Source organism: Lithobates pipiens, unplaced genomic scaffold (assembly GCF_037356315.1).
Source record: "Lithobates pipiens isolate NorthernLeopardFrog02 unplaced genomic scaffold, aLitPip1_a1.2 Scaffold_30, whole genome shotgun sequence".
Lineage (NCBI taxonomy): Eukaryota > Metazoa > Chordata > Amphibia > Anura > Ranidae > Lithobates > Lithobates pipiens.
The window spans coordinates 64,632,012-64,658,483 of record NW_027507791.1 but is presented as its reverse complement, the minus strand read 5'-3'; the positions used below and the strand labels follow the sequence as shown (position 1 = coordinate 64,658,483).

Genomic DNA, 26,472 nt, shown 5'->3' with positions numbered 1-26,472 from the left:
AAATTAAACAGTTAATGCATCTCAAGAAAATACCTTGTAATAATTTTGGCCATAATAATTCACCAATTAACCACTTGTTTACTGGGCACTTAAACCTCCCCCGTCTGCCCAGACCAAATTTTTAGCTTTTAGCACTGTCACATTTTGAATGACAATTGCACGGTCATACAACACTGTACTCAAATGAAATTTTTTGCATTTTTTTCACACAAATAGAGCTTTCTTTTGGTGGTATTTAATCACCATGTGGGTATTTATTTTTTGCTAAACAAACAAAAAAAGACAGACATAAAAAAAATAAAAAAAATAAAAAAAAAAGTTTCATAATTTGTTTTTTTGCAAACGGGTAATTTTTCTCCTTCATAGATATTCGCTGGTGAGGCTGCAGTGATGGGCTGCACTGATGGGCACTCATGGGCTGTAATGATGGGCACAGATAAGGCAACACTGATAGGCACCAATAAGATGCCTCTGATGGGCACTAAGACAGCACTGATGGGTGGCACTGATGGTTGGCACTAATAAATGGATCTGATGGGTGGCACTGACGGGTGGCACTGATGGGCAATGATAGGTGGCACTGATGGGCAATGATAGGTGGCACTGGTAGTGTGGTATTGATAGGCAGCACTGGTAATGACGCACTTATTTCAGTTATAGGCGGCACTGTGGGAACTGATAGGTGGCACTGTGGGCCCTGATAGGTGGCACTGTGAGGTGGCACTGAGGGCACTGATAGGTGGCACTTTGAGGTGACACTGATGGGTGGTACTGTGTGCACTGGTAGGTGGCGCTGGTGACCACTGCTAGGTACCTTCATGATTGGGACCTATGTTCCTCTCGCAGCACATGATCAGCTGTCATTGGCTGACAGCTGATCACGTTGTAAGGGGTCGGAAGCGACCCCTTACTCCGATCTGTGATCAGGCGAGTCTCGTAGATTTTCTGATCACAGAGTGTGCCGCGCACGCCCTGCAGGGGGCGCGCAGGCCGCTCGAGCATGGGAGGACGTCCAGGGATGCCCTCTTGGGAAATGAAGTCCGTGTTGTAGCCGTCTTTCGGCTATAGTACGGACGGCAGGTGGTTAAGGCAAATAGCCTATTTATTTAGAGGATTCCTTGTTACGCAAAGATCATGCAGTGTTTGTCATACAACTATTCTTCTTTTTCATTTCTAATTGGTAAAACCTCGTTTGTATCAGTTGTGATTGGGTAAAAATAGTTAAAGTGGATGTAAACCTGATTCATGCTTTCTCCTGCTCTTTTCTTCTGTTATCAGCATGATAACTTCTATCAGCATGATAACTTCTATCAGCATGATAACTTCTGACAAGTTCTCAGACAACTGTGATAAAACCAGGCTGAATTGTGTGCCAGGGTGGGTGCTATAAATAGATTAGCAGAGAGCTGGTCTATTCACAGCACAGCTCTGAAAGTCTCTGCCTATGTGGAGGGGGGGGGGGGGCTGTGTCTTTCCTCCAATCAGCTGTCTCACAGTGTATGGCAAGAATCCACACCCACAGGTGAATCAGGAAGAGAAAATGTTAACACAATGTGCACATTCTAAACATTATAGAAAGCTGAAGACAGCAGCTATATATGTAAAACTTATGTAAGAGGATTTTTTTCATCTCTGTGTATCATCTGAGGCTGTTCACTTAATTAGGTATATGTGAGGGTTTAGATCCACTTTAATACATGCATCCTGTATCATATAATAGAGGCAATGTCCAAATGATCTTAAGCGCCATGCCAGATTTATTGAACTACATACCTGAAATTCATTAATACCAAGATCAAGTCAGGAGGCAAGGCTTTTCTGTTACCAGAAGACCCATCTATTTAGACCTATGCATTGCAGTTAGGCATGTTCCCATAGCACACAGCAATGCATGCACTTTTAAATGGCACTCTAGGGCACCAAACCAATGCACTTGTGTTGCAGCACACCACAACACATGGTAACACACTACCATGCTAGCACTGCATTGAGCTGTGCAGATCCAATTTTAGTCCCGTTGTGGTGTGTTAACAAACCACATCAGACCAGATACAGTAAGGAAAATGATTATTTTATCCCCTGCAGATTTTATAAGTTTGCCCACTTACAAAGAAATACATTTTTAATAATAAATTTTTTTTTTTGATCATAGTTGTATTTTCAATGATAGAGACAGATTATTAAGAACAAATCCAGGAAAAAAAAACACATGATACAAATGTTATAAATTCAGTTGAAGTTCAGTGAGTAAAATAATTATTTGATCCCCAAGCAAAATATGACTTAGTACTTGGTGGAGAAACCCTTGTTGGCAGGCACAGAGGTAAGATGTTTCTTGTAGTTGGTGGCCAGGTTTGCTCACATCTCAGCAGGGATTTTGGTCCACTCTTCTTTACAGATCTTCTCTAAATCCTTAAGGTTTCTTGACTGTCGCTTGGCAACTCGAAGTTTCAGCTCCCACCATACATTTTCTATACAATTAAGGTCTGGAGACTAGCTAGACCACTTTATGACCTTAATTTGCTTCTCCTTGAGCCACTCTTTTGTTGCCTTGGTGGTATGTGTTGGGTTACCGTTATTGACCCTTCTGCAACCCATCTTCAGTGTCCTGGCTGAGGGAAGCGGGTTCTCATCTAATATTATACAATACATGGCCCCATCCATTGGCTCCTCAATGCGGCAAAGATGGACTGCACCTTTAGCAGAGAAACAGCTCAAAGCATGTTTCCACCCCTGTGCTTTACTATAGGGATGGTGTTCTAAGGCCCCTTTCACACTGAGACGCTTTTCAGGCGCTAAAGTGCTAAAAATAGCACCTGCAAAGCGCCCTGAAAGAGCAGCTCAGTGCACTCAAATGTGAAAGCCCTGAGGGTTTCCACATTGGAGCGGTGCTCTTGCAGGAGGGTCAAAAAAGTCCTGCAAGCCGCATCTTTGGAGCGATGTAGGAACGGTGTATTTAGCGCTCCTAAAGCGCCCCTTCCCATTGAACACAATGGGGCAGCGCTCCAAACCTGCCTGCAACACGTCGCTTTGTGGTGCTTTGCGGGCGGTTTTAACCCTTTTTCAGCTGCTAGCGGGTGTTAAAACTGCCCTGCTAGCGGCCGATCAGCTCCGCTAAAATGACGGTAAAGTGTCGCTAAATATAGCACCACCCTACCGCCAGCGCGCTGAGTGCCCCAGTGTGAAAGTAGCCTTAAGGTCATAGTCAGCATTTTTCTTTCTCCAAACATGGCGAGACGAGTTAATGCCAAACAGCTCAATTCATCTGACCACTTTCTCCCAATCCTTCTCTGAATCATTTAGATGTTCATTGGCAAACTTCAGACGGGCCTGTACATGGGCTTTCTTGAGGTGGGGAACCTAGCGGGTGCTGCAGGATTTTAATCTATGGTGGCATATTGTGTTATTAATGGGTTGTTTGGCGGCTGTGGTCCCAAATGCCTTGAGATCATTAACAAGCTCCTCCCGTGTAGTTCTGGGCTGATTTTTTTACTTTTCTCATGATCATCTTTACCCCATGAGGTGAAATCTTGCACCGAGCTCCAGACCAAGAGCGATTGATGGTTATTTTGTATTTCTTCCATTTGTGAATAAATGCTCCAACAGTTGTCTCCTTCTCACCAAGCTTCTTGCTGGTGGTCTTGTAGCCCATTCTATTAGTGTGCAGGTCTACAATCTTGTCCCTGACGTCCTTTGACAGCTCATTGGTCTTGCCCATGATGGTGAGGTTTCAATGGGAGAAAGATTCTGGTGTCTTTTATACACATAACGAGTTGTTAAGAACACTTAAATGGACAGGATTAATCTGTGTACCACATGAGCACAAACAGTAGCCAGTCTGTGGGAGCCAGAGTTATTGTTGGTTGGTAGGTGATCAAATACTTATTTTACTCAATGAACTGCAACTCAATTTATAACATTGTGTTTTTGGTAGATATTCTGTCTCTATCATTTAAAATACACCCTATGATACAAATTATATACCCTTCATTTCTTTGTAAGTGTGCAAACTTATAAAACATGCAGAGAATCAAATAGGTATTTTCCCCACTGTGATTGTAAAGTCTCTTTTTTTTACCTATAAAAAGTAACAAATATGTTATATTTACCTGCTCTGTTGCAGTGGTTTTGCACAGAGCAAACCAGATCCTCCTCTTCTCAAGTCCCTCCTCCCTCTTCCTCCATTCAGACACTGAACTGGCCCTGCCCCTTCTCTCTCCTGATTGGCTAGCTGACTTTGATTGACAGCAGCAGGAGCCAATGGTGCCGCTGCTGTGTCTCAGCCAATCAGGAATGAGAATTTTGTATGGCTGAGACACTTGTGGACATCGCTGGACAGAGAGGGACCCTTAGGTAAGCGTTAGGGGGGCTGCTGCACACAGGAGGCTTTTTATATTAATGCATAGAATGCATTACGATAAAAAAAAACTTCTACCTTTACAAACCCTTTAATGTTTTTTTTCTCATTTGTAACCTTTTTCTTTGTGTCTAATTTGATTTGTATTTTTACACATTGTCAGATTGCCTGCCACACTATCACAGCCCCACTAAAAGTCGCTGATCACCACTATTAGTAGTATATAAATAAATTTAAAAAATACAGTATATATGCTATAGTTTGTAGACACCATAACTTTTACGCAAACCAATGAATACACACTTATTGTGATTTTTTTTTTTACCAAAGACGTAGCAGAATTCAATTTGGCCTACATTCATGAAGATTTTTTTTTTTTTATATTGCATATATTTAATAGCAGCAAGTAACAAATATTGGGTTATTTTTTTCCCAACATTTTCTGTATTTTTCATTTAACCGCTTGCTGACCAGCTTCTGGAAGATGGATCTGTGTGTTGTCCCAGGCAGCCCATCCCCCATACAGTTAGTAAACACACTCAGGGAACACATTTAACTCCTTGATCGCCCCTGATGTTAACCCCTTCCCTGCCAGTGCCATTAGTACAATGTCAGTGTATTTGTTTAGCACTGATCACCGTAATAATGGACTGGTTCCCCAAAAAATGGCAAAAATGGCAGTTAGGCGTTTGATCTGTCTGCCGCAATGTTGCAGTCTTGCTAAAAATCACAGATCACTGCCATTACTAGTATAAAAAAAAAAATTATAAAAATGCCATAAATCTATACCCCATTTTGTAGACGCTAAACTTTCGGGCAAACCAATCAATATACGGTTATTTTTTATTTATTTTTTACCAAAAATATGTAGTAGAATACAAATTGGCCTAAACTGATGAAGAAATTTGATTATTGGGTATGTTTTTTTGTTGTTTATATCGCAAAAAATTAAATTTGCAGAGGTGATCAAATACCATCAAAATAAAGCTTTCTTTGTGGGGGAAAAAAGGACATCAATTTTATTTGGGTGCAGTTTTGCATTACCACGCAATTGTCAGCTAAAATAACGCAGTGACGGATCACAAAAAATGTCCTGGTCAGGAAGAGGAGTACATCCTTCCAGGCTAAAATGGTTAAATAATAAAAAACCCAGCTCTATTTGTGTGCAAAAAAATTATATATATTTTGTTTGGGTACAGTGTTCCATGACCACGCAATAGCTAGTTAAAGTAGTACAGTGCTAAATAACAAAAAATTGTCTGCCCATGCAGGTGGTAAAACCTTCCGAAGATGAGGTATATACAGCTCTTTAAAAAAAAAAAAAAAAAAGCCACTTTGAAGAAAAATGGAGACATCCACACCTCCCAACATTTTGAGCTGGGAATGAGGGGCACTTACTAGCAAACATAAGTAGGTATAGGACACGCCTCCTGCCACACCCCCTTAAAGGAGATTTAACCAAAAAAAAAGGTTAATTAAATCCACAAGGGCTTTTTTTTTACCACTACTATTCCTTTATAAAATGTACAAATGCAGCCATTTAGAAATCAGATGACAGGTTTAGCACTGGGAAAAATGTTTGAAAGATAAAAAGTGCCTTCTATATACAACTATATAGATCAGACTAAAATGAGACACAAATGAGCAGGAAAGAGGGACAGAGGGACATTGCTTCAAATCAGGGACAGTCCCTCCAAATCAGGGACAGTTGGGAGCTATGGACATCAAATTATACAGAATGCCTGGTTTGAAACTAAAAGTTCTTTCTTGTAGTAGGACTGCACCCACACTTCAAGGGCTAACTGCTCGTTTATTTTTTGGGGGAACGGGAAAAGTAGTTTTACTTACCTGAACTTTCACACTCACATGCTCGTCTGCACAGCTAGACCTTTCCCTGCAGCCGTATTCTCCTCTGCACTTCTGCGGTCTAAGGCCCCTTTCACACTGAGCTGCCACCGGCATCAGCGGTAAAGCGGCGCTAATTTTGGCGGTGCTATTCGGCCACTAGCGGGGCAGTTTTAACCCCCCGCTAGCAGCCAAAAAGGGGTTAAATCTGCCTGCAAAACGCCACTGGAGCGGCGTTTTGCCGTTGGTATCGCAGCGCTGCCCCATTGATTTCAATGGGGAGCAGCGTGGAGGAGCGGTGAGTTCACCAATCCAAAGAAGCTGCTAGCTGGACTTTTTATGACAACCTGCCAATGCACCGCTCAAGTATGAAAGCCCTCGTCAGCTGGAGTGAATGGAGCAGCTGTTTTAAGGCATTTTGGAGACACTATTTTTAACGCTATAGTGCCTGCAAAACGCTCCAGTGTCAAAGGGGGTCTAAGGATATTTGATATCAAGACTGATGCAGGGAACACTGCCCTTCACTGGACCCATGGACGCTGAGGGACAGTCCATTGCTGTACCGGGGGCAGGGCAGTTTGCCAGGGAAGAGGGGGGGGATCAGGTAAGTAAAAGTGCTGTTAGTGTCCCTTCAACTAAGTGAGCACTACAAGAGAAGACTTTTCGTTTTCCCAGAGTTCAGCTTTAAAAGGCACAATTATTTGCTTGCAAATGAGGTGAAACAAATGTCAATTTAAAAAAGAGAGAGAGACAAATAATTCCAAAGTAGCGCACTAAATTAATCTACAAATCTCCTAAATATTAGCAATGTTGCACATGCTAATATTAAGGAGATTTGTAGATTAATTTAGTGCACTACTGTGGAATTATTTGTCTCTCTCTTTTTTACATTGACATTTGTTTCACCTCATTTGCATGTTTATTGAATATTAAGTGATAGCAATAAACAGGCATTTTTCATAAATGCACTGGGCACACATATAATTATTTGCTTATTGCCAAACCCTCTAGTTATAAAACTTATGATAAACTCATTAACAATGTTATATTTAAATGTCTAAAAAGAAAACCCACTGAAATTAGAAACTATACAAAGATTTGTGCTTAGAGTGAATTTCTTTCCAACTCTGAACTTCTATTTAGTGTTCTATTTATACTGCCGTTCCTAGTTCCTGTCTAAGAACAGACATCACAAGATGCCTACTTTGACCTTTATTGTCCAGAAAAGCCTCTATTTTGCTCCCACTTTGAGATAGGAGTCTGGCCATTTCTGATTTGAGTTGCCAATCTTCGTTGGTGGCCACCTTAATAGCCACTTTGGGAGTCCTACTGGACAAGGAGATGGCAGTTGGCAAATACAAATAATAGGGGTCGGGAGATATTGGGCTGGATGTTTACTTTTAAATGTTTAAATGGTGTTCAAGTTTAATTTTGTGGCAAAACTGTTAAATTATGGCGAGAAACAGCTTTTGACTTTGCTAAGCCACATCCACATATACATATGAAAAAATGGTTGTAGGCTGAAATAGCTCAAGCACCGGCTATACAGAGTAAAAACAAAAGGAAACAAAGGCGCAACCATTTAAGTAAATATATGTGTTAAATGAACACTAAAAACAATTAAAATTACACCCGTAGGATGGAAGAGAAATTGGGCATATCATCAATCACAGTCTGTACATCTGTTCCAGAGGGCCAATAGTCCAGGGGTGGCTTGGTAGACTCTGTATATCCCACTGCAACAGGATGGGACCATGGTGGCACGTTGGTAGGAATGGCAGGCAGATCCATCATTGACTGAGTACAGCCGTTGTGTCTCCTGTGATGGAAGGTGGCTGTGTGGATCAGAGCGGCTCCACTGGGCAACTCCCCCACCCTGGTTTTTGCTATACTGAATTCAGTCACATCATCTCCCTTTCAATATGGAGGAGTTCCACCCTTCCTTTCTCATTGTATAAATAGCTAAACATCCTCCTGTGCCCCTTCCTGGTTTGACAAAGGAGCCGATTTGCTCTGAAACATTACCAGGCCTCGACGTCCGTCATGTGTCCACACCAACACTGGCGTGCATTCCAGCCTGGTTACATTTTCTCCCTTAGATTTCCCTGCCCGTCTGTCAGCCCAGTGGAGCCACTCTGATTCCCATGCAGCCACACAGCCACCCTCTATCACAGGAGACACAGCGGCTGATCCCAGATGAGGATTCTTCATGGGATACGTGGTGGGAAAGGTGCCCCCGGCACTTTCTGGTGGTTTTCTAAGCTTACTGGAGCCGTTGGTAAGCCTGGTACTGATATGGCTGCGGGTGATGGCTAGGCAGGAAGTTGAATGAGGGCAAGATAGCACCCTCCCGGCTCTATGCCTTTGGAGGACCGGAGCAACGTCTGACGTCACTTCCTGTTTTCGGGCAGACAAAGGATTTTTTTTTCAAATTGTCTTTTTTATTTTTTATTTTTTTGCTATTTAAAAAGATAAATCTGATCTGGGTTATTTTTAAACCCATAGCTCTTAAAAAAAATAAAAAAAAATAAAAGGACCGGTCATGCTTATTGCTATTATAAGGGATGTTTACAAAAAAAAATTAAAGGGACAGTATTATATATAATTAAAGCAACCCACCCCGTGCAGAAGTGATCACATAAGTCAAGCCCGCATATGTAAATGGTGTTCAAACCAAACATGTGAAGTATCGCTGCGATTGTTACAGTGAGAGAAATAATTCTAGCACAAGAGCTCTGTAATTTGAAACAAGTGACCTGTAAAACCCACTGTAAAATTTGTCATAGTTTGTCACCACTCCACGGGCGTGTGCAATTTTAAAGCATGACATGTTAGGTATCTATTTACTGAGCGTAATATCATCTTTCACAGTATACAAAAAATTGGGCTAACTTTCATTTTTTAAATTTTTTATTCATTAGTGTATTTTTTCAAAAGATTGCATTTGAAAGACAGCTGCACAAGTACAGTGTGACAAAACTTTGCAATGGACACCATTTTATTCTCTAGGTACTCTGCTAAATAAATAACAAATTATATATATATATATATATATATATATATATATACCGTATATACTCGAGTATAGGCCGACCCGAATATAAGCCGAGGCCCCCAATTTACCCCCAAAAAAACTGGCAAACTTATTGACTCGTGTATAAGCCGAGGGTGAGACATGCCTGTCCATCCCTGTGTGTGTGTCCGTCCATCCCTGTGTGTCCGTCCATCCCTGTGTGTCCGTCCATCCCTGTGTGTCCGTCCATCCATCCCTGTGTGTGTGTGTGTCCATCCATCCATCCATCCCTGTGTGTGTGTGTCTCCATCCATCCATCCATCCATCCCTGTGTGTGTGTGTCTCCATCCATCCATCCCTGTGTGTGTGTGTCTCCATCCATCCATCCATCCCTGTGTGTGTGTGTATCCATCCATCCCTGTGTGTGTGTGTGTCTCCATCCATCCGTGTGTGTGTGTGTGTGTGTGTGTGTGTGTGTGTGTGTGTGTGTGTGTGTGTGTGTGTCCAGCCTACCTGTGTCCCGAGCCTTTGTCCTGAGCCTCCGTCCCGTGCCTTGCCTCCTTGCCTCCGTCCCGTGCCGTGCCTTGCCTCCGTCCCGTGTCGTGCCTTGCCTTGCCTCCGTCCCGTCCCGTCCCGTGCCGTGCCTTGCCTTGCCTTGCCTCCGTCCCGTGCCCTCTTCGTCGGCGCCTCGGCGGCCATTGTAAAATTCAAAAGCCGCGCCTCCGCCTTCGCCTGTGATAGGCGGAACACTGAATTTCCCAGCAGCCTGTGTTCCGCCTATCACGGACATCGTATCATCCTCGTCCGTAGTACGAGGATGAGACGATGTCCGTGATAGGCGGAACACAGGCTGCTGGGAAATTCAGTGTTCCGCCTATCACAGGCGAAGGCGGAGCCGGAGGCGCGGCTTTTGAATTATAGAATGGCCGCTGTCTGTCTGCTCGACACGCTGATCGAGCGGGCAGACAGCGATGACTCGAGTATAAGCCGAGGGGGGCACTTTCAGCCTCAAAAAAGAGGCTGAAAATCTCGGCTTATACTCGAGTATATACGGTATATATATATATATATATATATATATATATATATATATATATATATATAATGTTTGGGGGCTCTAAGTACAGTGGTGTGAAAAAGTGTTTGCCCCCTTCCTCATTTCCTGATCCTTTGCATGTTTGTCACACTTAAGTGTTTCGGAACATCAAACCAATTTAAACAATAGTCAAGGACAACACAAGTAAACACAAAATGCAATTTGTAAATGAAGGTGTTTATTATTAAAGGTGAAAAAAAATCCAAACCATCATGGCCCTGTGTGAAAAAGTGATTGCCCCTCTTGTTAAAACATACTATAACTGTGGTTGTCCACACCTGAGTTCAATTTCTCTAGCCACACCCAGGCCTGATTATTGCCACACCTGTTCACAATCAAGGCATCACTTAAATAGGAGCTGCTTGACACAGTAAGGTCCACCAGAAGATCCTTAAAAGCTACACATCATGCCAAGACCCAAAGAAATTCAGGAACAATTGAGAAAGAAAGTAATTGAGATCTATCAGTCTGGAAAGGGTTATAAAGCCATTTCCAAAGCTTTGGGAATCCAGCGAACCACAGTGAGAGCCATTATCCACAAATGGCGAAGACATGGAACAGTGGTGAACCTTCCCAGGAGTGGCCGGCCGCCCAAAATTACCCCAAGAGCGCAGCGAGGACTCATCCAAGAGGTCACAAAAGACCCCACAACAACGTCCAAGGAACTGCAGGCCTCACTTGCCTCAGTTAAGGTCAGCGTTCATGCCTCCACCATCAGGAAAAGACTGGGCAAAAATGGCCTGCATGGCAGAGTTCCAAGGAGAAAACCACTGCTGAGCAAAAAGAACATCAAAGCTCGTCTCAATTTCTTCACAGCACATCTTGATGATCCCCAAGACTTTTGGGACAACATTCTGTGGACCGATGAGACAAAAGTGGAACTCTTTGGAAGGTGTGTGTCCAAGTATATCTGGCGTAGAAGGAACACTGCATTTCATAAAAAGAACATTATACCAACAGTAAAATATGGTGGTGGTAGTGTGATGGTCTGGGGCTGTTTTGCTGCTTCAGGACCTGGAAGACTTGCCGGGATAAAAGGAACTATGAATTCTGCTGTCTACCAAGAGATCCTGAAGGAGAATGTCCGACCATCTGTTCGTGTACTCAAGCTGAAACGAACTTGGGTTCTGCAGCAGGACAATGATCCTAAACACACCAGCAAGTCCACCACCGAATGGCTGAAGAAAAACAAAATGAAGACTTTGGAGTGGCCTAGCCAAAGTCCTGACCTGAATCCTATTGAGATGTTGTGGTATGACCTTAAAAAGGCCGTTCATGCTCGAAAACCCTCTAATGTAACTGAATTAGGACAATTCTGCAAAGATGAGTGGGCCAAAATTCCTCCAGGACGCTGTAAAAGCCTCATTGCACGTTATCGCAAACGCTTGGTTGCAGTTGTTGCTGCTAAGAGTGGCCCAACCAGTTATTAGGTTTAGGGGGCAATCACTTTTTCACACAGGGCCATGATGGTTTGGATTTTTTTTCACCTTTAATAATAAACACCTTCATTTACAAATTGCATTTTGTGTTTACTTGTGTTGTCCTTGACTATTGTTTAAATTGGTTTGATGTTCCGAAACACTTAAGTGTGACAAACATGCAAAGGAACAGGAAATGAGGAAGGGGGCAAACACTTTTTCACACCACTGTAATTATCTAGTAAAAAATAAAAAATGTTTACTTGTTGTAAGCAACAAATGTCAGAAAAAGGTCTGGTCTTTGTTGGATTTTGGCGGCTATCCACACCCATGAAGACATAGATTATAACACAGAGGGTAAATTGGCGTCATTACAAAGTTGAATAAGTCTTTGTACTAATTAACTTCTTAAATCTTTAATGCATGTATTGTGCGCAGTGCAGGATGTTCATACTTTTTAATTGTTAAAGGAGATTTGAAGACACAGCTATGTGTACAGACAGCAGTCGTACCTTTGGGGTGTCCTCTCAGTGAGTATTAGTTCACATTAATACCATTCACATATACAGGTAGGATTCAGCAAAGTGAAAAAACATCAAACATTCAGTGAAACATTTCCCACTGGCACCCTTGATACATCAAAAACCCATAGAAGAATGTGGAAATAATATCATTAACGCAACACAGATATTAAAGTTATCCTGTACAGCAAGAGAGAATGCGAAAGCCACTACAAAAGGACTTTCATGTATATTAATATATAAAATAAGTATTCAAGGAATACGTTAATACTTTATTGTATAGAACAGAGGAGCCAGTAACAAAATCAGTTCATGATATACAGACATTGCACTTGCATTACTGCTTGTGTTACTTCCAGTAGGATCAGTATGTTGGCTTCTTGCGCAACAGAGAAAGGAAGTCTTGATTGCTGGGATCCTGACATTTTCTCGGTTGTTGAATATTTTCAAATAATTTTGCCTAATTATGGCACGAATGGTTTGTGGATGTGAGGGTAGACAAAGTGGTTGAAATATGAAATATGAACAAAGCATATCCCTCTATAGTGTGTACTCAACCCAATCCAAAGCTCAAAGTGTAATTTCTTTCTGCTGCCCCCTTCCTCTACTATCTGCACAAGTCACTTCTGACAGGCTTTCCTGACACCAAGAAAAAAAAGGTGATGGGAGGAAGCTCCAGCACACAGCCTGTGATTGACAGCTGCAGCTATGTTCCTGTGTGCTGCGTGAAGGGACATGGCAGAGTGTAACTTCCACGTTCCCCCCTTCTTTTTGAAATCTCAGACAAGCTATATAAAATCTGGACTTTGAACAGCTGTAAAGATGAGAAGACTGCAGATAAGCAGGTACAACTTATATGATCAACTACTGTCAAGAGGGGACCGCCACACACGGATAAAGGGCATACACATGCAGAAATAAGATACTCAATTTTCCAAAGCTTCAGATTAGGTGCAAAATTAGCAAACAGAATCAGCATAACACTTTTAAGCTATATGTGTCTATGTTGTGCTGATATTTTCTTTAGAATTTCCTTATTGTTCCTTGATAGAGTCAATATAATTAATATACAACACGTCCCTTCAACAGAATCCAATCAAACGATCAAAAATTCTTGAGAGGGTACTGTCACACACTCATCAGAACTCGGCTGGTCCCTGCTGAACCAGCAGAATTTCTATCAGTGTATTGTGAGCTTTAGGAACCTATTTAAAGAGGAAGTAAGCCCATCCTATTTAAAGAGGAAGTAAAACTATTTCATTTCCGGCATGTGATTGAAATGTAACACTACCATTGGGTTGTGCTCTCAACCAAACTGTAAAGCCATCCAATGGCTGGTGTCTAAACTGATCACATGTGCAGCATCATGGCAGTTGTAGATTAAAAGAGGCAAAGATGGCAGCTTCCTTGGCTGAAAACCATAGAGGGGTTTACTTACACATTAAAGTGGAGCTATACTCACCTTCAGTCCATCGATGCAGGTGTCTTGAAGCTCCCTGCTGGCTGCGGACATCTAAGGGGGGGCTGGATATTGGGTCACAATCAATCATTTTCATTGGTGATATAATGACACCACTTTTTAAGGAAGCTTCTTTTATTAACGCCAAAATTCTGCTTCTCCTTCCTTTCTGCTCTTTTTATCAGTTTTTATAAATTTTTAAATAAAATGCTAAATATGTATACTGTATGCTTGTTAAATACAGCTCTACCCCTTTATACAATGTTCTGATATATAGGACATATATGTGAGTTTTTATCTTGTAACCTTTACTGTTTTATGTACATCATGCTATATACATATATGTTTCTGTATGTTTTTATCTTTTCATCTCGGGTAGCCTTGAAGAAGAAAGAGTCTTTGTTCCCCCGAAACACGTTGGCTTTATTATGTTTTGCTACTGTCAATAAAACAACTACCTATTTACCTTTATTTTGTTTCTAACTGGATATCGGGCGCTCCTTTTACCTACCCTCACAAGTACTTACTGAAATTACCTTAAGGCCGTACCAGAAGGTAGCATTCCAATACCCTCAAAAGGACTCACCGCCACCCTTCTGTCAAGTTGGGCCAGAATTATCAGGAGCGAACTCCCCCAGCCCGCCTTCACCATCACCCACTCAGACTTACAACAGAGAGTCAGTCCAGCGCATTCTCCAACCTTATAGAGCTATTATTCCAGCAATGAGACATGCATTAGATCCCTCACGTTGTGTTGACATCTTCTCAGCTTTTTCGGGGTGCTGTGAAATGTGTGTTAATTCTGGCACCACTGTGGTGCCCAGAGAATGAATACTGAACTGCTCAGTGTATATTCAAAAGAAGATTGCAATCAGGCAGGTAAGTTTGTTTTTTAGCAGAAGAGACAGAATGTTTTTTCCACAATATAGAGCCTGCCTGCTTCTGTAGGTATAGTTCCAGGTAGGTAGGTTTAAGGTAGTATTGAGATAAGGGCCCTCTTTAAGGCGGGGCAAAAGGGGCAGCTGCCATGGGCCCTGTGATTGTTGTGGGGCCCAAAGCAGCTGCCTCATACTTGCCAACTATCCCAGTTTAAATTCCCTTGTCCCTTGAAGTTTTAATCCTGTTCTGTGTCCCGATATCTCAGTGTGAAATGTTGGTACTAATGCTGCCCAGCTCTGCCCTATTGTTGTGTACAGATGACTCACCTGCAGACCCTGTGTTTACATGTAAATAACTGGCATTCACATGTAAATGGCTGCAGCTGGCAGCATTGATATGCAAGTAAAGGTGGCATTCATATGTATATTATGCTCCCCTGCAGTGAGGAGATGATGTGCTGCAACCTCTAGTAACAAATCAGTGAGCAGTATAACTGTACAGTAAAATCTAGTAACCAATTAACAAGCAGAAATCATTTGCTGTAACCTCTAGCAACTAATCAGTGAGCCATAATGTGTGCTGTAACCTCTAGCAACCAGTCATTAACCAGTAATGATATTCTGTAACCATTGACAACCAATCGCAATTGCTGCCTGATCTGATACAGTAAACTGATTTTAAGCCTAGCTGCTATTTATTGTATGTCTCAGAGCAGGTGGAAAGTGAAATTGCATGGGGGGGGCCCCCCCAAGAAAATTTTTTCCCAGGGTCCAATCAATATTAAAGACGGCCCTGATTGAGATTATTCAGATGCTCCAAGTATACCTGTAAATAGCCTTTCCAAAAATGTATTAGTTTCCTGGCCCTTATCTGAGTGAGGCTAATGTTACTATATAATATCTACAAACGCATTTCTCAGTAGTTGAGAACTACAAAATTTTAAATAGAAAAATTCATATACCCCAAATGTTTTGTGACCCCACTTAAAGTTCTTCAACTTGCATGCTGATTATGTCTACTGATGCTGTGGGGGTTGTGGGTTCAACATCTAGATCACCACAGCCACTGGGCAAAAATCTGAAATAACTATATCCGCTTACTTACGATATTGCTAACACAATGCCTCTTCCCTACTCCCTCATTTAGACTTCTATCAATAGGGCACCAGCAGAGTGAAAAAATATTTTCCCATTTCCCCTTTCCATGTCATATATTGTTTGATTTTAAAAAAATCAAGAGCCTCTCACCTCTGCTAATCTGGAATGTTTGTGGACCACTTCTGTTTTGTTCATAGGAGTCAGCTGCTGTAGAACACTGCGGCTGTTTGTTAAAGCTCGAGTTAACCGGGCAAATTTTGTCCATCCTGCAAAAAAAGTGAAAACAAAGACAAAAAGTACAAGCTTTTTCAAAATGACTAAAACCTTTTTAAATAACTACAAAGTTTATCTGTTACTCAAGCAGGGAACGAACCACCTTTAACCTGGTGAATCCAATCTTCAGCTCTACCTCGAACAGCCAAGACAGCCACTTCATCCCCAAGGCTTTACCCAGCAGAGTCAAAGAATAATTTACCAAATTTTCCATTCATTGGTTCAAAGTTTCATCATGTATAGTGGCCAGACCGTTTCTTATCATTGCAGCCCTAGCCTTGGAGAGTCTCCGGAGACTAAGATGTCCTGTTGCATTAGGCCCAGATATACGTTTAGGCACAGTAGGACTGTGCCTATAGACCAGGGGTTTGCAACCCATCAAACCCTGGCAGGTGACGAGCAGATTGTGTGCCTTGGCTGCCGACTGCAGAACCTGTAGAGGAGGGGCTGCAAGGGAGGTATTTAGTGGAACCAACCAACTGTATTTTCCTCCCCGCAGCAGCTGAATGCCTGCTTTACCGCCTCTACCTCCTACCAGCATTTTGCAGCTGCAGGGATTGTCACCCCCACCACCCTTCCTCTTCAGGCTCCTCTTACTTCTGTTGCCCCACTACCCTATGTACTCCCTTGCACAAAACCCCCATCCCACCCACCCCCAGTCATGCCGGATTCCCCTATCTCCTCTCCCATTGGCTGCTGCAGGGGTTCTTTTCAGGAAGGAGAGGGGGGCGAGGAGCTGTATTTACTATGCTTCAGTTTGTGAAGGAACAGGAAGATACTCAGCAAAGAGCACTTCCCATTCAGTCACTGTCCACTGCAGCAGAGGCTGCAGAGAAAGGGACTGGGGAATCTCTGTCCTCAGTCCCTTTCTCTGTCTCAAACATGAGATATCAGGGGTCTGTTATGACCCCTGATATTTCACCAAATCCCCCCAACGGGGCTTCTAATAATTTTGTAAAAAAATTTTAATAAAAACTGACACAGTCCACTGCCCTACTGTCACCAACCTCTGCCTTACTGACACCAATCTGATGCTCTACTGACACCATCCACTGCGCTAATGGCACCATCCACTGCCATACTGACACTGCCCACAAACTGTCCACTGCCCTGACATTGTCCACTGCTTTATTGACTGACACTGTTCACTTGTAAGTTAGGCCAAGTTTATATTTTTAGAGTGACATTTGTTTTATTATATTTTTTTAAGTTTTCATTACTATTTAGTCATGTCTGGCTAGTTAATATCTTTCTATCCCAGTGATCGTTGATCTATTTCCTGTTGATCGGGTAGATCTCTACCTCTCACAGGCTGCCTATAGCTGCTATAAATGGCAGAGCAAAAGAAGTGGCTTTTCCCTGCAGAGCTACCAGATTTATCAAATAGTCCACAGAAATACAGTCCCCTCCTATAAGCTTATTTACACAATGTTGCAATATCCTAAGCTGGGTTAGAACCAGTAAAACAAAGAAATGTTCTTTTTAGAAGGGTTGTTCCTAGAGGGGTGCTGTTTTGGGCACCAAAGGCCAAGTACCTACAGGATCCAGTTTTGGAAATTCAACTAAGGTTAGCCAGTTGAATGCCAGGGTGAAGGGGCACAGAAGACAGCTGAGAGAGGCAGGACTATAAATCCAGCCCTTGCTTCTTCATGAGTATGCAGATCAGGTCTGCTAATCAGAAAAAAAAAAAAGAAGGAAAACGTTCAAAACTTATCAGAATATTTGTTCCAGGTCAGCTATTCAATGAATAGAATGTGTTTATATGGAATGTACATATAATATTGCAGCAAGTCTGCATTGCAAGATTCCAGATCAACTTTCTTTGCAAACATACTGCATGTCTCCTACAAGTTCTGGTTCAGTTATGTTGTGCAATAGTAATCCCACCACAGGGGTCACCGTGGCTGAGAGTTCTTGCTGTAGACTCACCACTGCAACTTTGCTCTTGCTAGAGACTTGCCACGCAATTTGCTACAAATTAGAACTTGTGCTTCAAGTGCTTTGCAAGTGTACACCTAGCCAGTGAAAATGTGCAGCAAGTTAACAGAATTTTTACAATTCAACATCACCATAAATTTGTGGCAAGTTATCTTTGGTATCTGGGGTGTCCACAGGTGTTTGTCAATATAGTGCATCCTAATACTATAAATGCAAATTTATGAATACTGGAACCAAACATGCAGGGAGAATGAAAGTTGTTTCTCAGAGTAACACGTTTTTGTTCTCTATGAAACAAACAAGGAATTTGGTTTGTTACAATAGACAGCACCTCTACAGCACTGAACAATTAAAATAGTATATGACTCAGAAATAGAGAATTGAAATAACACCTCAAATGACCTGTGTTACAAAACATGAACAGGATTTATACCCAACATCTGCTTGGGATTCGAGCTTACAAAAGCTTAATTTCTGCAGAGGTTAAAAAAAGTGCTTGAATTTTAGGTCAAAGAACGCAAGGCCCAGAACAAGTACAGCGCCTTGAAAAAGTATTCATACCCCTTGAAATTTTCCACATTTTGTCATGTTACAACCAAAAATGTAAACGTATTTTACTGAGATTTTATGTAATAGATCAACACAAAGTGGCACATAATTGTGAAGTGGAAGGAAAATGATAAATGGTTTTCCAATTTTTTTTACAAATAAATATGTGAAAAGTGTGGCGTGCGTTTGTATTCAGCCCTCCTCAATACTTTGTAGAACCACCTTTCAAGGCAATTACAGATGCAAGTCTTTTTGGTTATGTCTCTACCAGCTTTGCACATCTAGAGAGAGCGACATTTTTGCCCATTCTTCCAATAAAATAGCTCAAGCTCTGTCAGTTTGGATGGAGAGCGTCTGAACAGCAATTTTCAAGTCTTCCCATTCAAGTCTTTCAATATTCTCAATTGGATTTAGGTTTGGACTTTGCAAAGAAAAGAAAAGAAAAAGAAAAAAAAAAGTTTTGCTTTTAGGCCAAAAAGGTCCATTTTGGTCTCATCTGACCAGAGCACCTTCTTCCACGTTTGCTGTGTCCCCACCATGGCTTCTTGCAAACTGAAAATGGGACTTCTTATGGCTTTCTTTGACCAATGGCTTTCTTCTTGCCACTCTTCCATAAAGGTCAGATTTGTGAGGTGCACAACTAATAGCTGTCCTGTGGACAGATTCTCCCACCTGAGCTGTGGATCTCTGCAGCTCCTCCAGAGTTACCATGGGCCTCTTGGCTGCTTCTCTGGTTAATGCTCTCCTTGCCTGGCCTGTCAGTTTAGGTGGACAGCCATGTCTTGGTAGGTTTTCAATTGTGCCATATTTCCAATTTCGGATGATGGATTGAACAGTGCTCCGTGAGATGTTCAAAAGGTTGGGATCTTTTTTTATAACCTAACCCTGCTTTAACCCTTTCCCGCCGAGCGTACGCACATCTGCGTACTCGGCTTCCGGGGGTTATACCGGGATGATGCCCGCACCTGCAGGCATCATCCTGGTACCGTTTTTTACAGCAGGCGATTGGCTATCCAGGCATAACAACCGATGCGGCTAAAAGCCGCTCGGCTGTTATGCCGGAGGAGCGGGAGGGGACGTCCCCCCCTCCCGCCGCCTCTCGCCGCTGTTACCGGTGCTCCCGCTCGATCGGGAGCACCGATTAGAGATCCGTCGGCTCTGGCTGCTGGGGAGGAACTGGAACGAAGCCGTAATCGGCTTCGTTCCAGTCTCCTCATCGTAAACACGGAAGCGACATCATGACGTCACTTCCCGTTTACTCGGCTGCCAATGGCGCCGGTTTTAAAAAAATATCCGGTATTCAGAATCGCCGTTTTCGGCGATCTGAATACATTGAAGTGTAAAGGAGGGGTGGGGGGTCTTTTAGACCCCCGATCCCTCCATAAAGAGTACCTGTCACCACCTATTACTGTCACAAGGGATGTTTACATTCCTTGTGACAGCAATAAAAGTGATCAAATTTTTTTTTTTTTTTTTTAAACAATTTAGTCATTTAAAAATAAATAAAATAAATAAAAAAATAAAAAAAAACATTTTCAAAGCGCCCGCCGTCCCCGCGAGCTCGCGAAGCAAAGAAAACGCATACGGAAGTCGCGCCCGTGTATGTAAACGGTGTTCAAATCACACATGTGAGGTATCGCCGCGATCGTCAGAGCGAGAGCAATAATTCTAGCACTAGACCTCCTCTGTAACGCTAACCTGGTAACCGTAAAAAAATTTTTAAAGCGTCGCCTATTGAGATTTTTAGGTACCGTACTTTGTCGTCAATCTACAAGTGCGCGCAATTATAAAGTGTGACATGTTTGGTATCTATTTACTCGGCGTAACATTATCTTTCACATTTCGCAAAAAAATTGGGCTAATTTTACTGTTTTGTTTTTTTTTATTCATGAAAGTGTCCCTTTTCCCAAAAAGTTGCGTTTAAAACACCACTGCGCAAATACCGTGTGACATAAAATATTGCAACAATCGCCGTTTTATTCTCTAGAGCCTCTGCTAAAAAAATATATATAATGTTTTGGGGTTCCAAGTAATTTTCTAGCAAAAAATATGGATTTTAACTTGTAAACACCAAATTCCAAAAATAGGCTTAGTCATGAAAGGGTTAAACTTCTCCACAACTTTATCCCTGACCTGTCTGGTGTGTTCATTGGCCTTCATGATGCTATTTGTTCACTAAGGTTCTCTAATAATCCTCTGAGGGCTTCACAGAACAGCTGTATTTATGGTGAGATTAAATTACACACACCAGATTTTAGTTAGGCGTATCAAAATAAAGGGGGCTGAATACAAATGCACACCACACTTTTCACATATTTATTAGTAAAAAATGTTGAACAACCATTTATAATTTTCCTTCAACTTCACAATGATGTTCCACTTTCTGTTGGTCTGTCACATAAAAACCCAATAAAATACATTTACGTTTTTGGTTGTAACATGACAAATTGTGGAAAATGTCAAGAGGTATGAATACTTTTTCAAGGCACAGTACAAAACAGTTTTTCTGTCTTTCGAATTATACATTTCTTTAAACCAATCCAATAAATAACCAATTAAGGATTGTCTGTGCCAGTACAGAAGCTGGGTTCTTGCCAATTAAACAGCTTGTCTTGTTAATGATACAAAATGAAAAATAAAATAAAACAAAATAAAATCTGGAATCTCAGATATTAATTTGTAACAGCTGACTAAAATGTTAAATATTGCACTAGTCTTCTGAAAACCGTTACTAATTTCCATGGTGTATTTTGGATGTAGAACAAACCAAAAAATTAAAATAAATTGCCAGGTTTTACTCTAATTTGGTTATCTTATTTTCGTAGTTTACCTTTACCAAAAACTGCCTATGCAGGTAAGAGGCATTTGTAGATAAATACAAACTGTGCAGCTTTGACTAAAGTTGGATGATGGCCTTGCTATTGATGTAGGCCATTTACCTACTATCCCAGTGATGGCGAACCTTGGCACTCCAGATGTTTTTGAACTACATTTCCCATGATGCTCTTGCACTCTGCAGTGTAGTGGAGTATCATGGGAAATGTAGTTCCAAAACATCTGGAGTGCCAAGGTTCGCCATCACTGTACTATCCAAAGCCTGGCCAGAAAAACTCCCAGTGATAGCACCATCGCCTTCTTGCCTTGTTGCCAAGACGTTGCTAAGACACTCCCAGCCATTACTACCCACACCTACCATCACAGGAGTGAGCTCTCAAACCCCTGCACTTGTGTAACCACTATCTCCTCCATTTCAGCATGACCTGAATTCAGAGCTAATGAGGACAGGGAAGAGAGAGCGCATTTAAAGGGGTCTAAATTGCCTGGGAGTGTCTTAGCAATATCCTAGCAACAAAGCAGGACAAGATAATGGGAGTTTTTCAGTCAGGCTTTAGGATATACCTAAATGGCCTACACCTATATCAAGGGCATTATCCGACTTTGGTCCATGTTGCACAGTTTGTTTTCATCTACAAGTGCCCCTAACCTGCATAGGCAGCTTTATGATAAAGGTTATGGACCCTTTAATTCTTTTTTTGTATATGCATGTCCTATTAATAATAGTTAGTTAATAATAGTAGTAATAATAATTACTACTTTTAATAACACTGGTTAATAATAATTGATGTTTTAAAATGCCTTTTCAAGGTTTTGTTCTTGGGTTTTGTACATTTTATGTTTGCTACCTGTTGTCCAGTTGTGATGCTCATATGCCCATTGAAGGTGCTTTTGGCTGTGGAAATGGTTCAACATGGGCATTACAATTGGTCTGCAGCTATGCAGCATCATATGCAACAAACTGCAATGTCCATTTTTTCTGCTTTCAAGAGACAAAAAACTTTGGGGACAACATTCTTACTGGCTGCCTTGCGGCTGCCATTGTAACAAGATAACAAATGTTAATTATTTAACCTCTCAGTGGTCATAAAGTTATGGCTGATCGGTGTATAATCTCCCATGTAAGGGCCCTTTTACATGGGCTATCCGATCAGATCTGCCTGTCAGTTTTTCAGGTATATCGAATAGGACCCTGCAGTCTCCTCTATGGAGTAGCAGATATCAGTGTACACTTGTCCTCTGACACCCATCCCTTTCCATCAGATTTCCATAGAGGAGAGCAGGACTGTGCCTGTGTCTGCTCTGCACAGCGGAGCAGACACAGACCTGTCATCTGCCTGCTCAACGCAGGATCAGCAGAACAATCCCCTGCTGAGCAAGTGGAGTCCGTTACATGGAGGCACCCGTGTGAAGGGGTCCTAAAGAAGGGAGGCCTAAATAATGACATAAACAAAAATAAACACAAGAGGGTGCCTCCATTTAGGTGTAGCGATTTATTAGAAAATCATAAAAGACAATATAAATGCACTCACTAGAAAAAAAGTAGATCAAAGTAGATGTAAAATAATAAATGATTATTCCTGCGCTACTCCTAGTAAGGGCTATTTATATGAATAGCTGAGTACACCTATATGGACCAAACCGTGTCCAATAGAATAAAGCTTATGGGAAAAGTTGATGTCGCGCTATTCTTATTTGATTGTAAGAGAGAGGCTGTTACATCTTCTACTCTAATTAAATATAAAGTGACTCTCAAATGGTACACAGGACGAATACAATATTTGGGTGTACAATACACTCTTGATGATTATGTATGGCCTGATATTATTATTGATTGCAGTGTGGGTATAAGTAGAAAAAAGTTGAAAAAATATCATAAATAGGGTGCCAGAACAAATAAAATATAAAGTGCACTATGAAAATCTATGAACACTGCAGAGGTGCTAACACACAATGGTGTTAGATAATCAAAAAATATTAGTGTAAAATGTTATATATCAAATTCAGAATCGAAATCACATGAAGTGCAAGTTTTATATGGAAAATATCAAATGTTTAAAAAAAAAAAGTGAACGCATTTCAGAGACAAATTGTGCGTATGAAACTTCAGTGGTAGGTGTAAATAGTCCAATACGCTGACCCCAAAGCTGAAAAGGGTCTAGTATATTAAAAGTATATATAAAAACCCAAAAAACAATTCATAATAAAAAATATGAATTAATTAAAAAACTATAAAGCAAACTATAAAGCAAATTTATAAACACACTACAGAGCTAGTAAAAAACAGGGTGTGTGTACAAAAAAGGAAAGTAAAAACCAAAATTCAAAAAAGAGGAAAAAATCATCTCTTAAAATGCACGTGCTTTTCTGTGACAACCGATAAATGAGGCTCCCTTTAAGGCTCCTCTTTCTGGATCCACACTTCTCCTTCACTTTCTTTATAGAATCAGTTATGGCAAGGAGACGGTCACAACACAGGTGCGGGTCCCTTTAAGGCTCCTCTCTCCAACTCCACTCTCCTCCTTTAGTATGTCTCCATAGAACCCATATTAATTAGAAAGAGCAATACCATAGTGTAGCAGGTTTTTAAAATGTATCCAATTTTATTAACAATAAACATAGGGTACTCGCAAAAGAGGTCTCTTTAAAACAGCTTATATCCAACAAGCAGCGAACTCGTGTAGTGCAAATCAGCATAGAGCGTCCTTCCCAAGCTTTAAACATCCCAAGGAGCACTGTGCAAGCGATCATTTTGAAATGGGAGTATCAGACCACTGCAAATCTACCAAGACCTGGCCGTCCCTCTAAACTTTCAGCTCAGACAAGGAGAAGACTGATCAGAGATGCAGCCAAGAGGCCCATGATCACTCTGGATGAACTGCAGAGAACTACAGCTGAGGTGGGAGAGTCTGTCCATAGGACAACAATCAGTCTTACACTGCACAAATCTGGCCTTTATGGAAGAGTGGCAAGAAGAAAGCCATTTCTCAAAGATATCCATAAAAAGTCTTGTCTAAAGTTTGCCACAAGCCACCTGGGAGACACACCAAACATGTGGAAGAAGATGCTCTGGTCAGATAAAACCAAAATCCAACTTTTTGCCCACAATGCAAAACGATATGTTTGGCGTAAAAGCAACACAGCTCATCACCCTCAACACACCATCCCCACTGTCAAACATGGTGGTGGCAGCATCATGGTTTGGGCCTGCTTTTCTTCAGCAGGGACAGGGAAGATGGTTAAAATTGAGGGGAAGATGGATGCAGCCAAATACAGGACCATTCTGGATGAAAACCTGTTGGAGTCTGCAAAAGACCTGAAACTGGGATGGAGATTTATCTTCCAACAAGACAATGATTCCAAACATACAGCAAAATCTACACAGGAATGGTTCACAAATAAACGTATCCAGGTGTTAGAATGGCCAAGTCAAAGTCCAGACCTGAATCCAATCGAGAATCTGTGGAAAGAGCTGAAAACTGCTGTTCACAAACGCTCTCCATCCAACCTCACTGAGCTCGAGCTGTTTTGCAAGGAAGAATGGGCAAGAATTTCAGTCTCTTAATGTGCAAAACTGATAGAGACATACCCCAAGCGACTTGCAGCTGTAATCGCAGCAAAAGGTGGCTCTACAAAGTATTAACGCAAGGGGGCCCGAATAATTTTGCACGCCCCACTTTTCATTTTTTTAATAGTTAAAAAAGTTTCAAAAATCCAATAGATTTAGTTCCACTTCACAATTGTGTCCCACTTGTTGGTGATTCTTCACAAAAAATAAAAATGTTATATCTTTATGTTTGAAGCCTGAAATGTGGCAAAAGGTTGAAAAGTTCAAGGGGGCCGAATACTTTCGCAAGGCATTGTATGGGTCTATGACAAGCCTTGAATTACGTTTATCTAGTGAGTGCATTTTTATTGTCTTTTATGCTCTTTTTAATAAATCGCTACACCTAGATGGAGGTGCCCTCTTGTGTTCATACTTTTATATGCATTAGGATCTCAAGCTCTAATTTGAGAGGAGCTGCATCTGTTTTACCTGGTATATACCCCACCACTCTCCTGGCCCTCCTATGTGCCCCAATTAGTGATGGTTGGGTTTCAGTCAGCGCATAGCTTATTCTTTTTATTCTAAATAATTATACGGTGTTCATGGTGTATAGTTCACACATATTCAGTAAATTATATTTAGCTCCATATTTAGCTGTTTCATTGAGTTCAGCTTTAAGTAGCAAATATTTTTTCAACATCCCTAAGTGCATTATTATTATTTTATTGTAGTGCAATATTCAACCTGACTTGAAAACCTGCCTTGAAAAATATCCATCTCATTTAGCTTTTTAAATGGCTTTCGGCCAAGAATTCACATTGGTCTGTGATGTTTTTCTACACTAATAACAACATGATTTCTATCAGTGGACAATTGTAAATTCAGAAATATGAGTAGGGAAAATAAATACACAAGAGTGCCTGAGAGATCAACGTGAGGTTATATCGCACACACTGAAACGGACAAGGGGAATCTCCTGATTTTTTTTTTTATTATCGAAGAAAAACTGGCCCAAAAGAGTTTAAAAAAAAAATTTAATTTAGCTGTATATTTCTTGCTATTATCATAATTTACCACCAAAGAACAAGCCAAAATGAATTCTTCTTCTCCTGACGATTGAAGGGATACCACATATTTAGAGGGATATAGTGGAACTGCGCATAGAGGGTATATAAAGCTGCTGGCACCCCACTAGACATATAGTGCAAAAACCAAACATAAATAGTGCAGCGCTAAAAAGTGACAAACCTATAATACGAATTGAGGTAACCGAGATATAACTCCCCGTGCTACAAAATTCTAACATAGACAGCTCAAATCACATGTGAAGTGTCCATAGTGATAAAAAAAAAACATGAAAAATAATATCAAGCAAAACGAAAAAGTTCTTGAATTTGAAGTTCAACAGAAAAAAATCAATAGTCCAGTGAATTAAACTCTTGTTGTGAAAAAGTAAATTCCATAAAATTTAATTTATATCGCCCAGAGGATGGAATATTAAAACACCATCAGTGTATGATCCGTCACCAATGTGTAAAGCCAGCACACTTACCAGATGGTGTGGACTCTAATGCCCCATACACACGACCGGAATTTCCGTCTGAAAAATTGTGGATGGTTTCTCCGATGGAATTCCGCTCAAGCT

General features: G+C 41.2%; 1 protein-coding gene across 2 annotated transcripts in view; it reads right to left on the bottom strand.

Annotated features, from left to right (window-relative positions):
* Positions 1-26,472, bottom strand: part of KCNH5 (potassium voltage-gated channel subfamily H member 5) — a 518,579-nt gene that overhangs the window by 323,116 nt on the left and 168,991 nt on the right. For both annotated transcript variants that reach the window (XM_077464367.1, XM_077464368.1), the window contains one exon: positions 15,836-15,951. In XM_077464367.1, the coding sequence (XP_077320493.1) occupies positions 15,836-15,951 (116 nt within the window). The remainder of the gene's footprint in view (positions 1-15,835; positions 15,952-26,472) is intronic.